Genomic DNA, 18,597 nt, shown 5'->3' with positions numbered 1-18,597 from the left:
ATTGAAAGATACATCAAGAAATAACTATATAAGCAACATTTAAAGGAAACAGATATGGGTAATATGTTTTTTCCCTTAAAAAATTTTTGTTTTTTTTACAAATGTTTAAAATTTAAATATAATTTTTTTTTTTTTTTATTTATAAAAATTTTGGATCAAAGTTTATATAGAATTTAAAATTACAAAAAAAAAAAAAAAAAATAAATAAATATATATATATATATATATATATATATATATATATATGAAATTAATAAAAATTCGGTGTTTTATATGTAACATATAATTGCAAATGCTTTAACCGAATAAAATAATTAAATATTTAAATATTTAAAATATATATAGCTTTATTTAAGTAACACTCCAAATATATGTAAAATAATACATTAAATATATGTACGTAGCTTAAAGAAAAAATTTTATAATATATAAAATTTTAAATAATATATATATATATATATATGTACGTCATATATAACAATGTTACTTTATATGTATGTATATTTTTATACAAACATTAGAATAATAATTTGTTAAAACATAAAAAATTAAAACTAAAAATAAAATATAATCACAATAGATTTAATATAATCTTGATATTCTATCAAGGGAATCTTTTAATTTTATTATTTCATCATATAATTTGTTAATAAAATTAAAGAAGGGTAATCTTTTTCCTACAGCACTAAAGTTATTTATAATTCTTTTAATATCCGGTGGTAATTCAATACACAGTTGGAAAAATGTTTTACGTGGTTCTATATTAGATAAATAGTTTGATGTTGTAACATCTTTAATACGTTCTTTTTTGGTTGATAGGTTTAATAGATATTTATTAATATCAGATTTTCTTATAGATGCTAACATTAAAAGAATATATTTCTGTTCACTTAATTTTTTTTCTTGAGCAGCTAATTTTTTAAAATCTTTATGTACTTGTTTAACTAATGGAATTTCGTCATCCTTAAATTGTGATTCATCTAAATATTCTTCATATGTTTCATCTTCTTTTTCATTATCTTTTTGATCTTCCTTTATTTCATTTTCATCTTCATCAGTAATATCACCTTCATTTTGTTTTCTTTTTTTTTCCATTTCTTTCAATTCATCAATTTCTTCGACTTCTTCCGTTTCCTCTTCCGTTTGTTCATCATTACCATTTTTCTCCTCTTGTTTTTTTTTCTTTTCTACATAATATTTTATTCTATTTACATAATCGTCCAATGATATATTTTTACCAATTTTGTTTTTTAAAGCCAATTTTTGTTCACTTGTCATACTTTCATATTTTTGTAAAAATTCTTCTGGTTGATATCCCAAAGATTCTATCAATTCCATAAGATTTTTATCCTCTTCATTTGGCGATACATTTTCATCTGTATTAGAATAATTATTATTAATATTATTATTATTATTATTATTATCATCATCATTATTATTATTATTTTCATTTTCATCATAATTATTTTCATTTTCATTTTCATTATTATTATAATCTTTACCTGCGCTATGTGTTTTGTTTCTCTCCATTTGAATTGCTCTTTCTAAAGCTGCTACAATAAAACCAACCAATTCTTTATTAAAAAAGATATTATATTTTGAAACAAGTTGGCTCATAATTTTTAATTTTTCAATAGGAACGTTATCAAGTTGTTCAGATACATCAAATATTAAATTATTCATTTGGATCAATTCTTTGAATATTTCTTTTTCTTCCTTTGTTTTCAATTTCTTCATAATTAAATTATGTTTTTCAATGTTTTCATTAAATTCTTTAATTTTGTAATTTATTAAATCGGGATTATTTACACTAAAATCAATTATTTTCTTTTCCAATTCTTTTATTCTGTCCTCTGCAAATCCATCCAAATCATAAAACTTCTTCCTCTCATGTTTTTTATTTTTTGTAATAATCTTATCGCTAAGAGGTTTTCCTGTTCTACTATTAATAAATTGTGTAACTAATTCATCTTTTGTCAATTTGTGGGTACTAAAACCTATATCTGATTTGTTATACCATTTGGAATATCTATTAATATTACAACCTCTAGGCTTTAATCCTGTATGTATTGTTTTTAATATATAACAACTTATTGGATATAATTTTCCTATCATTTTTCCAAAATACCCTCTTCCCATAGTAGAATTATCAAATAAGACTCTAGATGAAGATCCATTAATGAATAAGTCTACGCTACCAAATTTTATATATTCCATTAAATGATCATGGGCACTAAAATATGCATCTACATGGTAATTAAATAAGAAATCTCTAATAATATCATGGAAAGAATGTTCTTCATATGAATAATTATCAGATCTTCTACCACTCGAAATTAATGGATGGTGACCAACAACAAAAATCCAATCACTCTTTTTAGCACTTTCATATAATGTCTTACTTAACCAATTAAATTGTTCACGGAATGCACGATAATTTCTTATTATTGGAAATCCAACCATTAATGCCCATGTATCAATAAATATAAATGAAGCTCTAAATTTTTCTTGAGTCTTTACTTTTCCATCTGTTCCAACACCTCCTCCTTCTTCTTCATCATCATCATCGTCTTCAACACCATTTATGTTTTTCTTAACAGGATTATATGTAAAATCATAATTAACACAATAATAATTATTAGGCATAAAATATCCAGGGATTCTTTTAGAATAATGTTCTTGAATTTGTTCACTTGGGAAATAGAAATAATCTTTTTCACCTAATATAGAATAAAATGGTATAGCTTCTGATAAATAATCATTAGAATCTTCATCGTCATCATTTTCTTCATCATCTTCATATAAAATTGCACGTTCTTCTACAGAACTTATAGATTTTTCTTTTTTTTCATTAATAGATGTATTAGATTCTACGTGTTTTGTATGATCTACAACATCAATATTATATGTATTTGAACTAGAAATCTTTTGTATATCATTAATTTTATTACTTGTACCTGTAGTATTATTCATATTATTGCTATCATTTGAATTTTCATTTTCTTTATTTTCATTTTGTGCTTTAATTTTATGAATATTATTATCATTATAATAATTTATATGATTTTCATAATTACCTTCGTTCATTTCTTTCATTTTATCACTATAAAAATTAGCTATACTTTCAGCACTTAATGTATTCGTTCCTAAATCTTTATTAACTTGTTTTTCACTTTTTTTTTTAAATACAAACAATTCTCTCATTAATCGGTGCCATTGGAAGTTTCCAATAAAATTGTAGCTACCATCATTAGGTATATTGTCACCTAAATTAATAACAAAATCTGCATTATTTTCTAGATGCCATTTTTTCATACTTTGTACAGTACTTTTTAATTCATTAAAACCCATAAAGTTATAAATATTCTGAACATCAAAATTCTTTTCTTCTTCAAAACCTTGTCCGATATCTCCTAACATCATAAGTTTCAAACTATTAGTACTACTTTTTTCCACTTTTACTGTAATATTTCTATTTTGCATCCATACAGATTTTAATTTACAATAAGCACTTAAACAATTAGGAGATACAAACACTTCATCATCAATCATATTATATTTTCCATAAAATGTTTTTTTACCTACTACATATTCATTTTCTTCACTATCTAAAATATTATGTTTATATTTTATAAGTCCAAAATATTCCTTTACTAATTTAATTTGTAAGTACAATTCATCAAAAATATCATAAGAGAAGAATATAGCTAAAATGTTTGTGTATCGAATTAAATGTTCAATAGTTGTTATACCCAATTTTGTTAATCCTTCATGTAATTTAGTAACAACTTTATTATCTCTATTGGATGTTATGGAGTTTATAAGAGTTATAACATTAAATGAGGAATCTTTTAAGAAGAAATCTTTTCTCATACGATAAGCAATTCCTGGACCTACACTATTTTCTCTGACATAACCATTACTTGGTGTTTTATTTTCTTCAGCATCGCACATTTGATTATTATATGATTTAATAGCTTCACCATCTTCTATATTATAATTATTGTGAATATTATTATTATTATTATCATTATTATCATTATTATCATTATCGTCATTTTTAATTTCATATTCTATTTCATTTTCTATATCGTTTTGTACTTGACTTTGTATTTCATTTTGAATATCAAATCTGTCCATATATTCTTTTTTTTCTTGTTGCACATTTTCTATTCCCTGTACTGCATCATTTTTATCTTCAACTTGTCCTTTAATGTGTTGTTCTCCTTTCATTGTTTTAACATCAATATTATCATCTACAGGACTATTTACTGGTTTATTTAAACTTTTATACTCAATTTTTACAGGTTTACATACCATACTAACACATTTGACATTTTTTTGTTTTTTTTTCTTTCTGCTCTTTCGTTTTCTTGGTTCATCAAGATTAATTTTTCTTGGATAATAATATTTCTTTTTATTTTTAACACTATAAAAACGATAACCATCCGTTTTCCAATTTTTTTGGAATATTTCATAGATAGTTTTTTTTTTATTTAATATTCTTTCTTTCTCTTTATTTACATATTGAGAATTATAATATGTATTTTTTACATCAAATATATAATTATCCCGTTCATCAATAAATTCACGGAAATATTCTCCTTCAACAGAATTCATTAATTTATTTCTATCTTGAAAACTATTTATAATGTGTTCAAAATTACTTAAATTATCTCTATAATGAACAAATAAAAGGGATAATATATCAATTAATTTTACATGTACTACAATCTTTTCATCTGTACTATATTGGGATCCTAAAAATACAAATAATTCGTTTACTGCATGTTGATAGGTACTTTGACTTTTAACAATAGTAAAATTTACATAATCTAAATATTTGTAATTCACTTGTTCAAATTCATTGGTTCCTTTATCATCTAAATAATCTTCATATTCATCTCCTTCATTTTCTGAACTATTATTATTTTCATATTCACCTAAAATTCTTCCATTCTTTACAATACAATTCTTATTTATTACTACAACACAGTCATAATTATATTGTTTCCATTCAATAAACTTTAACAGGGAAACAGAAAGACAACATATAAAAAGATTTAATATATTCATTAGAATTCCATTTAAATAAATAAAATAAAAAATTAAATAAAATAAATAAATATATATATATATATATTATATATATGTGTGAAAAAAAAATTTTAAATTAATCAAAAAAATGTAATAATAAATAAAAATGAAGAAAAAGTTAAAACGAATAAAAATATATATAGAGATAAAAATAAACAAATGAATAAATAAATATAAATATATATGTATATATTGAAATAAATAAGAAAAATTGAATTAATTTATATATAAATATAACATATAAGTCTACATATGAACAACTATAAATAAATATATATATAAATATATATATATATAGCTATTTCACTTTCCTAGGTAGACATTAAAATAATAATACATATAAATGTAAAATATATCTAAAATTATATACATATATATATACTAACATACATATATACATACAAATATACATATATATTATATATATATAAGTGTATTATTTGAGCAAATAATTAATTAATATATGGAAACTTTGTAATATATCTATATATACCACATATAAATAATATCAATTTTATATTACTACATAAAAAAAAAAAAAAAAATATATATATATATATTAAATATATCCATGCATTCTTATAAAAATATAAATCAACTATTTTATTATTTTTATGATTAAAATAGTTTCAATAAGTTCATATAATATTCAAACTTTATTTCATATAAATACTATAAAAAAAAAATTTCACCACTCTTTTCATTTTCTGCATGATCTCTTGTAAACTTATTCACTTTTTTTTTTCCTTTTTTCTTTAATATATTTACATATAATTATAATATATAAATAAACGTGTAAACATTGAAAAAAATATAAAAAAAAAAAAAAAAAGGAAAAAAGAATGATGAAAAGAATCAATTATTAAATATATATATATATATATATAATTTTCATAAATATATTATATATATATATTTATATATATATAATTTTATTAAGACTCAAATTAAGGCACTTTTTTTTTTTTTTTTTTTTTTTTTTTTTTTTTTTTTTTTTATTCCTTTGTTAAATGTTAATATAACAGTTATGTAAATAAAAATATAAGCCTAAATTTTATGAAAATTTATTGTATATATATTATTATATATACTGAAAATATTTATGCTTATTATTTATATATAATTATATCTATGTATTATTATATATATAATAATATATAGTATATATATAAATATGCGCTAATTTATGAATATATTAGAGCCTTTTTTTTTTTTTTTTTTTTTCAAACACTATATATATAAAAAATATAAACTCATTTTTTTTTTTTTTTTTTTTTTTTTTTACATAAATATATCTTATTAAAATATAATTTTCGCAATAATTAATATAATTTCTATTAATTTGGTTTTTTTTTTTTTTTTTTTTTTTTTCTATTTATTTTATTTGTTTTATTTTAATAAATAAATATTATATTTTATATATAATTTATATATAACATAATATTATATTATAATATATATATAATAAAATATAAAAACAAAAGTGTAAATATTATAATATAATAAATAACCCAATGTATATTTTATGAAAGTATAAGAATTTTATAATCCTATAAATATATGAAACAAATTTAGAACATAGAAAATTTTATATATATTGGAATAGCTTAAAAAAAAAAAATATATATATATATATATATTTGAAAAAAAATATTTTTAAAAAATATAAAGTTCATTATATAATGGTAGTACTTATTAATAATACGTATATATAATTTATGTACAATAAATATATATATTATTAATAATGTTTTATAATATAAGATGAACAAAAAAAACAAAACAAAAAAAAATAATAATATATAATGTTATGAAGGAAACATTACAAATTTGCTATATAATAAAATAATATATATATATTTAAAAAAAGGAATATAGGAAATCATATCAATAATAATTCCTATATTCTACTATAAGTATATAGTATATAATATTTTATAGGCTTAAAAATAAATATATTAAAAAAAAAAAATAATAATATATATATATAATATATATATATTTATTTATATGTAATAATATTAATAATGAATTTTCAGTATACACCATTAATATATGGTAATATTATTTCTTTGACTTATAATAGTAGTATTATCATGTGGAGAATTATTTAAGAGATTGTAGTACCATTCGTGCCTTATAATTTTTTTTATTTCTGAAAATTCTTTCAAATTTTTCATTATAACATTAGCCAAATCATACTCATCATTTATATCCTATTAAAAAAAAATAAATAAATAAAATAAAATCATATTATATATATAATTTTTATTAAATTTTAAAAAAAAAAACAGCGTCAATAAAAAATATGTATTAACCAATAAATATTAATGCATATATAAATATATATATATATATATATATATATCAAAATGTATCCCCTTTTACATGCTGTACTACAAATATTAGTTATGCTTACTTTAAATTGAGATAAATTTAAACATTGGTTACAGGTTTTATTAATTTCTTCAATTAAAGCATAATATTCATCCTCCTAATATAAAATATATATATATATATATATAATTTTATGTTATATTAAAAACATAATAAAACTTTTTAATAAAATCAAAATATATATATATATATATATATTTTAATTCATATAAATAATTTTCCAGTTTTCTTACATTTAAAGAGCATATGGGCTTATACAATTTTAAATTCTTTTTAATATTTTTTATATTCTCCAAAATGCTATACAAAATAACATTTTTGTAATATCTCCTCAAGTATCCCTAAAAATTATATAAAAATAAATTATATAAGCAACATATGTTCATATATATATATATATATATATAAATTTATTGCCCACCTTGTAATACCAATGTAGCAACTTTAAAATAACCAAGTGATGAAATTTTATAGGAAACAATATGATTGCAAAATATGCAAAAATGGCAATAACGATCTACAAAAAATAAATAATAATAAATCATACATATATAATATATATATATATATATATATATATATATATATATTCCTCTCTTAATGTAGTTTTTTTCTTATATTTATTCTTTTCCTTATATACCTTAGTTAAATTTAAATTTTTATAGTTAAAAAGGTTAAGAAACTTCTCCAAGAAGTTGTTAAGTATCATATGTTTTGACATAAAACTTTTAATATGAGTTTTTGCACTTTTATAAATTGTGAGAATGTTTTTTTTATCCTTTATTTCGTCATATTTACTTGGAGAAAAATTATATTTTAATTCAGCTGGTTCCATTTGTAGAGTATCTGATGACACATCATTCTCTTCATATTTCTCATTATTTTTATTTATATTAGACTTTTTATTTTGAACAAATATTTGTTTAAATATATTTTTTTTTAAATACATGTTTTTATGTTTACTAATATTTAAGTTATAGGCATTTGAAGAAAATACATTCTTGTTATATATAATACGAACAATATGATTAAAATCAACATTTCTTTTCTTTTCCTTTTTCATTTCTTTTAAATGTACATGTTTTGAATACATAAAAATATTATATATCTTGTTCATATATAAATATGTTATCGTTAAAATTAAAAGAAAATTAACACAATTCGTTAATAAGAAATAATATAATAGATCCAATATATTATTTTTTGGTATAGATTTATAATAATCCTTTTTATTTAATAACAATTTATTACAATTATTTACTATAGTTGTTATAATATGTTTTTGTCTTCTTTTTTTTTTTTTATGACTATGAAATGTAATGTCACTTATTAATTCTAGTTTACTTTTATAACTACTATTACTAAATAAATTTCGTCTTAAATTCGAATGTCTTAAAAGTATAGATTTATTAATATAATTAAATTCTTTGTTCAGGAATGTATTATTATTAAATATATTTCTTCTATCAAATTCGTTATAGACAATTTGATTATTTTTAATATTACTATGAAAAATCTTACATGTTTGTGTAGAACTCTTTTTTAACATATACATTTTGTTCTTTATATTACTATATGATTTATTATTATGCTCATTTAGTTTTCTATTATAATATATTTTATTATCCTTATAATTCGAAGTATTTGCAACTCTATTTTCTTCAAACGTATTATCTAACATATCATTATTTTTTTCTAATAAATTTCTAAATAATATATTCCTTTTTAATTTATTTATACATTTTTCTTCAATCAATTCTCCTATATTGTAAAAATAATCAGCATGTTTTTTTTTCCCTTGATCAATTTCATTATTTGAATTTGTTTTATTTTTATTTAATGAAAGTCTTTTTAATTTGTCCTTAAAAGCAAAATTATTTTTATTCATATTTTTTAATTTCATAAATTTTTCTTTCATATTAAGAAATAAATTATTTTTCTTCAATGAAAAAAAATTGGTACCCTCTTCTTCATTCATATTTTCATTGTTCTGTTGTTGATCGTCTTTTAATTCATCTTGTGTTTTTTTTTTTCTCTCAACAGCATATTCTACATTATTTTTTTGTTCCTTTAATTCGTTTGAAAATGGTTCAGTTGTTTCTTTTGGAATATTTTCTTCAATATGTTCATTTAATATATTTTTTTCTTTTGTACATAATGTTGATATATCTTGATTAACCTTTTTTATATCTATCACTTGTTTTATGTCACTAATTTGTTTTTTATTAATATCATTTATATTTTCCTTCTTTTCTAATGTAACATTTTTTGTTTCCTTTTCTACTGATTTGTTAAATATACAGTACTCAATTTGTTTATCATTTTTTATTGAATAAAAACTACTAATTCTATTATTAACATCTTTTTCTACTGTTACATCTTCTTCATTAGTATGTTCTAATATTTTTAATATACTATTTGAATGAAAGAATTTTTTTTTGCTTTTCTTCTTCCTATTTCTTATAACTCTACGCATGTCATATTCACTGTAATAACCTATTCCATTAATTTTGCGATAATCATATTTTCTTTTAATTATTTTATGTGATATTGTAAAAGATACATTTGCTTTCATAAAATAATTCTTTTTATTCGTATCTACCATATTATCCATTATTTTATTTTCACTTGCTTTTATAATATCATTGTATTCATTTAATGTCAACTCTTCTTGATTATCAGATAGTTTTGTGAAATCTCCATTATCACAATAATTTGTATATTCATTATGATCACATAAACTTAAATTTTCATTGTCACCATTAATTTTGTCAACACACTTAGAGTCGTATAAATATGCAACATCTTTTTGATATTTCAAATGGATCGAATTATTATTTCCCTTTGAATATATAATATCCCTTGGATATTTTAAATTTATTATTCCTTCATCATTTAATGTACTTGTACCAACACTATTCTTTTGCTCCATTTCTGAATATTTATTTTTCTGTTCTTTATTTGTTCTATTTCTCATATATGAAATAATTTTGTCTCTTAATTCTTTCCTCTTAGAATTAAACGATATATTGCATAACATTTTTTTCTCTTGAAAAAGTGATAAATCATCTGTATTAAAACTACTTCGGTCAATATCTAATTCAGAATTTTTATATACATTATAAAATATATTATTTTTATCATTTTTTTTTATTTCAAATACATTATCCTTATATGTTGAACTACTCGAAGCAACACTTCTATCTAACAAATTTTCATTTATTAAAAGATTTTTATTTTTATTTCTTCTATTTAAATGTCTCTTAAAGAATGATTCCGTATTATTTTCATAACTATTTACTTCATTCAAATGTTTCATGCAATTCATTTTTTCTTTTTTTCTTTTTACTACTTCCATCGATTCGTTTGCATTTATAATTGGATCAGATATAAATGAATCCTTATAAATAGATGATTCATTGTTATTTATAGAACTACCATATATTTTTTTTCTTTTTATTTTAAACTTCTTTTTTTTTAGTTTATTCTCTTTTCCATCCTTATTAATAAAATGTTCAAAAGAATTTTTCGTTTTGTTACTATTACTTCTATGGTTATCATTATGTAAATGGTTTCTTAAAAGACCTAAACCTCTTTTAAGAAGTTGAGGATTCTTATCAGATTTGTACATATTTTTTAATTGATTCATTTTCTCTTCTTTAATGTCTTTTAGTTTGTCAATAAATTTCATATAGCCTTTCTTACTTTCCTCATTCTCCTTCGTTCCAGTATTTTTTTCTTTATTTGAAAGGTCAATTTCATTTATATCTGTTCTCTTTTCACCCTTTACATCATCATGATATGAAAGAGATTTATATGCCTTTAGTTCGTTTAACGACCCGATTGGAAGTGATCTGCATGTATTAAATTGTGCACTATGAGAATCGCTAGTTTTACAAATTAATTCGTTATTTGCCTCACCATCTTGAATATTTAACAAGGAATTTTCTTCTCCAATATTGTTATTATTATTATTATTATTATTATTATTGTTATCATATTGTAAGTTTTTATTTTGATTTTTCAAATCTTTCAATTCAATGAATGATAAATTCCTCTTTGAATCATCTAATGACATCTCAAAACATTTATTATAATCACTACTATCATGGTAGTTATTTATATCACTATTTTTCATACAAATATTTTCATCTTTAATTGTTGTTTCTATTTTGTTAATTTCATATTGTTCGACTTTTTCTTTTGAATTAGTAGGTATTAAAGTAATTTCTTTAAAAGAACTATAACTAACTATATTATAATTATTACTTATATTGTTATTATTATTATTATTATTATTATTATTACATGGCTCTATATTTTTAATGTCATATTCTTCCATTTTAATAACCTTTTTATTTTCAATGTAGTTATCATCATTTTCATAAATATCTTCATTTTTTAAAGAACTTGAATCATCTGACATATTTCTGCTTAAATTAATTTTAATATTTTTAGTATACCATTTCCCTTTCTCCTTCCATGTATTAAAAAATCGCTTAGATTTAAATAAAAAATTGGATTTGTAATTTTTCTTTTTTTCTTCATTCTTTTTTCTCTTGATTTCTTCTTTAATATCCTCATCTTGTTTGTTTTCATAAGAATAATTTTTACTTTCTTTTGGTTTTAATTTTTTGCACCTTTTCTTTTTTTTATTTAAGAAATAAAAATATAAAGGAAGGTCATTTTCTAAGCCACCATGAACAGTTATTATAAAAAAACAGTATATATACATAAAGATAAGTATTATATTTATATATAACATCTCTATATATGAATAGAAATATTTTGGAAAATATTCAATAAAACTATAAAATGAGTATTTCGTATCACAATTTAGTGTATCACAACGGAAGGAATAACTTTTATATGTATGGTTCGTTGGATAGTTATAAGAAGAATATTTATTTTTCCTATTATTCATATGGATATATCCATCATAATAATTTTCATATGATAATTTATTATTGTCATCAAAAAATTTAGAAAATTTAATTTGTTCATTTTCATATGCATCCAAATCCATATGATATTTTTCATTATTAATTTCGAAAGAAAATTCTTTATTATTCATTTTTCTTTTATTGTTCTCATAATCTACTACTTTATCATCTTCAACACTTTTTATATTTCCTAAATCATTCATTGAATCATAATAATTACGCTTCATATTATTCATAATTTTTATTTCTAAATCCATTAGCATAATATCATTAAGACCTAAATTATTACCTATAACAGTTCCTAAATTGCGTCCAGCTATTTTATCATCACATAAAATTGAACACTTTTCAATACATAAATTATTCATATTATTTTCACAAAAACAACACTCCATATCCTCTGATAATTTCTTATATTCCATATTACAACAAACACTTTTAATTTTATCAGTATCACTAAAAATATTTCTTTCTTCTTTTATTATATCATCATCTATAACATTTCTCATATCTGAGAAACTTCTTTTCAATCGACAATCATTTGTATGGGTATTATATTTATTATTAATTGATAATACACATTTTTTGTTATCTACAATTTGATGTTGTGAAGAAGTCACTAAATTATAATTTTCTTTTAATTTTTCATCCTCCTCATTATTATTCATAACTACCAATTCTTTATTTTTTGATATATTATTTGCTATATCACTAGAATGTTCTTTTGGATATTCATTTATTTTATTATCCTTATTATAATCAATTAAATCACTATTATGATCATCCTTCGAATCATTATTTTTATTATCCATTTCAACATTATCACTTCCTTCTTTTAGATCATATATATTACTACAATTTTTATAATTTTCTTCAAATGTAGAATTTTTCAACATATATTCATTTGTTATATCACAATTTTTGTCTGAATCATTTTTATTATTCATGTTTTCTTCACATATCTTATTATCATTCACTATATGAACATTTGTTTCATCGTTTTGTAAACTTTGATTATTTAGTAATACACTGTTATATTTGTCATCATTAGGATAATTAGCACACTTAATATTATTATTATTATTATTAGGTGTAAGATTAATTTCTTCATTTTCTTGATTATTATTTAATAAATTCATTTCCATACTTCCACTTAACTTCTTTTCATAACGATAAAGACATTTCTTATTCATACCATCAGACATCTTTGTGCATACTAATTCATTATTATAATATATATCTCTTGTAATTTCACTTCTTTTTATATTTTCATCCAAATTGCTAATCATTAATTGCTTATTATTATCCATTTTTTCAATCACATTATAAAAGGTACGTCTTGGTAATAACTTTGCATTATTGCATAAATCATGTGCATGGGATTTCTTTTTATGATCTCTAAATTTAGAAATATTGAAAGACATGGATATTTTGCTATTATTTAATTCATTTTCCTCAGGTGGTGATAAAAAATAATGGTTATAATATTTTCCCAGATATGTTGGAGCATATGCAAAAAAATATAAACACTTACATTTGTGATTCTTATATAAATATTGGAAAAAGTAAGGAAATCTGTTTAATAAAAAAATATGTAAAAATGTGTGCAAATGATATAAATTGGATTTCTTTGATATTTTACATAATAATTTATTTGGGAAAAATAAATATAATATTGGAAATTCATACAAGATTTTCCTATAACATTCATAATTTTTTTCATTATTTATACATATAAAGAATATGATAGTAAATGATATAATAAAATGTATATAATTTTTATAATAACAACATAATAATATATAAAAAATAGAAAAAATGGAAAATAAGAAATTTTGAAATTCAAAAATACTATTTATTTTTCCTATTATTGCTTTAAATCGATATTTTATTTGCATAGTTTTCTTAAAATTATTTAAAAATAAATTTATTAATTGATAATTATTATTTAAATTATTATTAGTTAAAGATAAATGATCATCATTACATAATAAATTAGTTTTCTTTTGAGTTGGTAATAAATAATCAAATCGATTTTTACTTTTATATATATATATATGAACATGCATAATATTATTATCATTTAATTGTGACATATATTTACTAGTTTTCTGAATATTCTTTTTTTGATCATTATATAATTTCTTTACAAAAAAATAATTCCTATCAAAAAATATATTCTTCTGATTTAATAAGGAATTATCATTTCCTTCTTTGTCATTATGAATTTTATCAAGTGAGCTGAATAAATTCTCGGTTTTATTGGAAGACGTGGAACTATAATTTATCTGTTCATAGTCTTCACTCATATTATTACCATAATCATGAATATTATAAATATTATTGTTATTCTGGTTATTAATATATTCCCCATTAATATTATCATTTTTATCAGTAATATTAATATTATTATCAACATTGTTGTTATTATTATTATTATTATTAAAATCATTCACAATATCATCATTATCACCATCAACATTATAAATATCATCACCATCATTATTATTATTCATATTATTATTATTATTGTCATTTATATTATGAACCATTTTATTTTTGTTTAGTAACAAATCAGATCTATAACGTAATTCATTTATCTCATCTATTTCATCAAAATCAAAATCAATATGTTTTTCAATTTCATAACTGTTAAATACAAAATTACCTAAATATAAATTTGTATCTGTATAGAAATTGAAAATAATTTTGTTCTGTCTATCTGAAAATAATGGTATAAACATATCCCTATTATGCTCATATTTATAATAATAAAGAAATTCATCTACATCAATTATAGCATATATGTAATTATATTTTATATGCTCTAAATTCTTTATCTTTAATATATTAACATATATATAATTATACAATCCTCTATTTATGGACTTATAATAATTTTTAAGAAATGCTAAATAATTTGGTGATGAATTACAAATTTCATAATTTCTTAAAAATATATTTTTTGTAAATTTCAAAAATAATATTTTCATATATTTTTTTATAGATCCATAAACAGAAATAATTTTCATTAAATTTATTAATTCAATAATAACATTCACATTGTGATGTGCTAATCTTATATATTCATCATTGTAATTATAACCATCATTCGATATTTTATAATAATTACTTTTTTTTTTTTTCTTCATTTTTTTTAAGGAGAAAAAATTACTATTATCTGAATTAGAACTATTGTTATTATAATAATTGTTGCTCAAATTATAATTATTATCATAATAGTTATTGTTAATGTTAATGTTTTTATCAATGCTGCTATTATTATTATTATTATTATTATTGCTGTTATTATTATTGCTATTATTATTATTATTACTGTTATTATTATTATTATTATTATTATTGTTGTTGTTGTTGTTGTTATCATTATTATTACTATTATTATTATTATTATTATTATTGTTGTTGTTATTATTATTATTGTTGATGATACTATTATTTCTACATACTCTTCTAGCGTACAAACTGAACTTATATATATTATTTGAAGTTTTATATATATTACTATATCTAGAATATGATATATCAAAAATATCATTGTACACCAGTTTATCCATATTATTCATATTTTGTTTATATTTATTAATAATTAAAAAGTTCTTCTTTAATAATAATATTTTCTTTCTATATATATGTGTAGCATTTGTCTTTTTATACATATAACAAGTGATGGTATAATCGCACTTATTTATTAATGCATTCATATATACATTATTAATATTATTATTCTTAATATTATTGTTATTCATATTATTATTATTATTAATATTATTTTCCTTCATATCATTTTTTTTAATATTACTTTTGTTATTATAATAATTTTCATTTTTATCCATACGCAATATATCATTATTTATTTTTAAGTTATATCCATTATTATTTAAAAATTTATGTTTTTTTTCAGTAACATTTTCATCTGTATCATATTTGGTCTTAAAATAATATGGATAACAATTATTATTCTCTTTTTTCATTTTATTATCATTTTTTATATCTGATAAATTAAAATCAAAACACACATTATTTTGATCATCCTTTTGAGAATTATTTATATATGATACATTTTCACTAGGATTATTTTTTTTACTTCTTTCGTTTTGTATTTTATCGTATTCGAATTCATCATGATTTACATAATCTTTTTCAAAATTATATATTTTTTCTTTATCTAAGAATATACAACTATTATTATTATTATTATTATTATTATTATTACTATAATTCTTATTATTTCCACTATACCTATTTTTAATATTGCTTTTATTATTCATTGTGTTATTATGATCATTTTTGTTGTTCTTTTCTTTTTTTTTCAAATAAGTTATTTTGTCCATAAAATGATGTTTGGCGTTTTTCATCTTCTCTTTTTCCTCAGCATTTTTATTAAACTTACTTAAATAAAAATCATATAAATTATTATTATATTTATGATTATTAATTTCATTATATAAATAAAATTCAGTTAAATCATCATTAGATTTACATGCACTATCATCATAATTGGATGAAAAATCTTCATACATATTTTCATATGTATTACTCATAATATTCGAATTTGTATCAGAATTTTTATTTTCATATGATTCATTAAAATAAAAAAGTTTCTGAAATTTCTCATGTTTCTCCTTAGGATTGTTCGACTTTTTATTTAATACATCTTGATCATTGTTTTCTTTCTTCTTTTTTCTATCTTCTTGTTCTGTTTTTGTTTCCATAGTAATATAATATAAATGTATATTAATATCAATTTTATAAATACAATTGTACTTTTTTCTTTTCTTTAAAAAAAAAAAAAAAAAATATATATTTTCTTATTTCCACCAATATATATATATATATATATATATACATATAATATATATATTACACGTGTGTATGACTTATGCTATTTCAACAAGTTACATATACGTATCCAAATTGTATATACATATACACAGATAATATATGTAATTAAAAATATACATATATATTAAAACTACCAAATACATAATTTATATAAACTACATATAAGACAATGCCTTATAAATATCGGTTTCATATTTTTTCAAAATATATCTCTTATTTTTTTATTTTATTGCATTTTTTCTTTTTTTCTTGACTATAATTGTATGATTATTCCATGTTGTATTATATAAAAAAAAGAAAAAAGAAAATACAATTAAATGTATATTGCTTTTATATTATGCCATTATAATAATATATCTTGATAAAATTTAAAAGAAAAAAAAAATACGTAAAATCAAATATTAAAATTGCAAATATATAAAAATACAAAAATGTAATTATGACAAATATAAAATTTTAGGAAAAAAAAAAAAAAAAAAAGAAAATGCAACACATTTATTTTGTAAATATTATTATAGTTATAACCATACATATATTCAAATCATATTTCACAAACGCCAAATTATATATAATATATATATATGACACACAAATTTAAATATATAATTATATATATATATATGTATATGTATAAATGAAATATGAAAAGGATATACTATAAATGAATATCTCTTTTCGTGATTTTATTATTTTATATATATTTTTTATTTCATTTTTTTCAGTTTCATATTCTAAATGATATGTTTATAATAATCTAACATTTTCATTATTTTTTTAATGGAAAAATGTTTAGGAAAATACTCATATTTATTTAAAAATAATAAAAAAAAAAAAAAAAAAGAAAGAAAAAGAAAAATTAAAAAACACATTTATAATATATATATATATATATATAATTAAAAAGGAAATAAAATTATTCCTTTTCATAATATATTTACAAATATATTTAGTTTTTTTTTTTTTTTTTTTTTATATATACAAAAACAAATTTTGTTCATTTTCAAAATTATTCTAAATTAAAAAGAAGTGTATGTGAAAAAAGAAGTTAAAAAATATAAATAAACAAATAAAAAATAAAAAAAAATAAAATCATAAAATAATAAAAAATCAAAAAACTAAATTGCATCGTTCCTATTTTTTTCTTTTGAAAACCAAAAGAATATATATTTTAATAGTCCATTTTTTTTAAAGGGCGAAAAAAAAAGTCACTGAAAATATTTAATGCATATATTACATATATATAATATTGAAATATAAATAACACCATTTTGAAATAGTAGTAAAATTTATATTT

General features: G+C 19.2%; 2 protein-coding genes across 2 annotated transcripts; both read right to left on the bottom strand.

Moving 5' to 3' along the window:
- Positions 1–582: 582 nt before the first annotated feature.
- Positions 583–5,076, bottom strand: PADL01_1464500 (phosphatase, putative; the record flags this gene model as incomplete). The annotated part of the gene is made up of 2 exons (XM_028684948.1): positions 583–1,376; positions 1,503–5,076. 2 exons carry the CDS (start codon positions 5,074–5,076, stop codon positions 583–585), a joined length of 4,368 nt encoding a protein of 1,455 aa, XP_028540975.1.
- Positions 5,077–7,145: 2,069 nt separating this feature from the next.
- Positions 7,146–17,173, bottom strand: PADL01_1464400 (conserved Plasmodium membrane protein, unknown function; the record flags this gene model as incomplete). The annotated part of the gene is made up of 5 exons (XM_028684946.1): positions 7,146–7,313; positions 7,517–7,591; positions 7,728–7,835; positions 7,916–8,011; positions 8,135–17,173. The coding sequence occupies 5 exons, from the start codon at positions 17,171–17,173 to the stop codon at positions 7,146–7,148; spliced, it is 9,486 nt and encodes a 3,161-aa protein (XP_028540974.1).
- Between the last annotated feature and the right edge of the window lie 1,424 nt (positions 17,174–18,597).

Source organism: Plasmodium sp. gorilla clade G2 (assembly GCF_900097015.1).
Source record: "Plasmodium sp. gorilla clade G2 genome assembly, chromosome: 14".
Classification (NCBI taxonomy): Eukaryota; Apicomplexa; class Aconoidasida; order Haemosporida; family Plasmodiidae; genus Plasmodium; species Plasmodium adleri (nom. inval.).
This window is presented reverse-complemented; position numbering and strand designations above follow the sequence as displayed.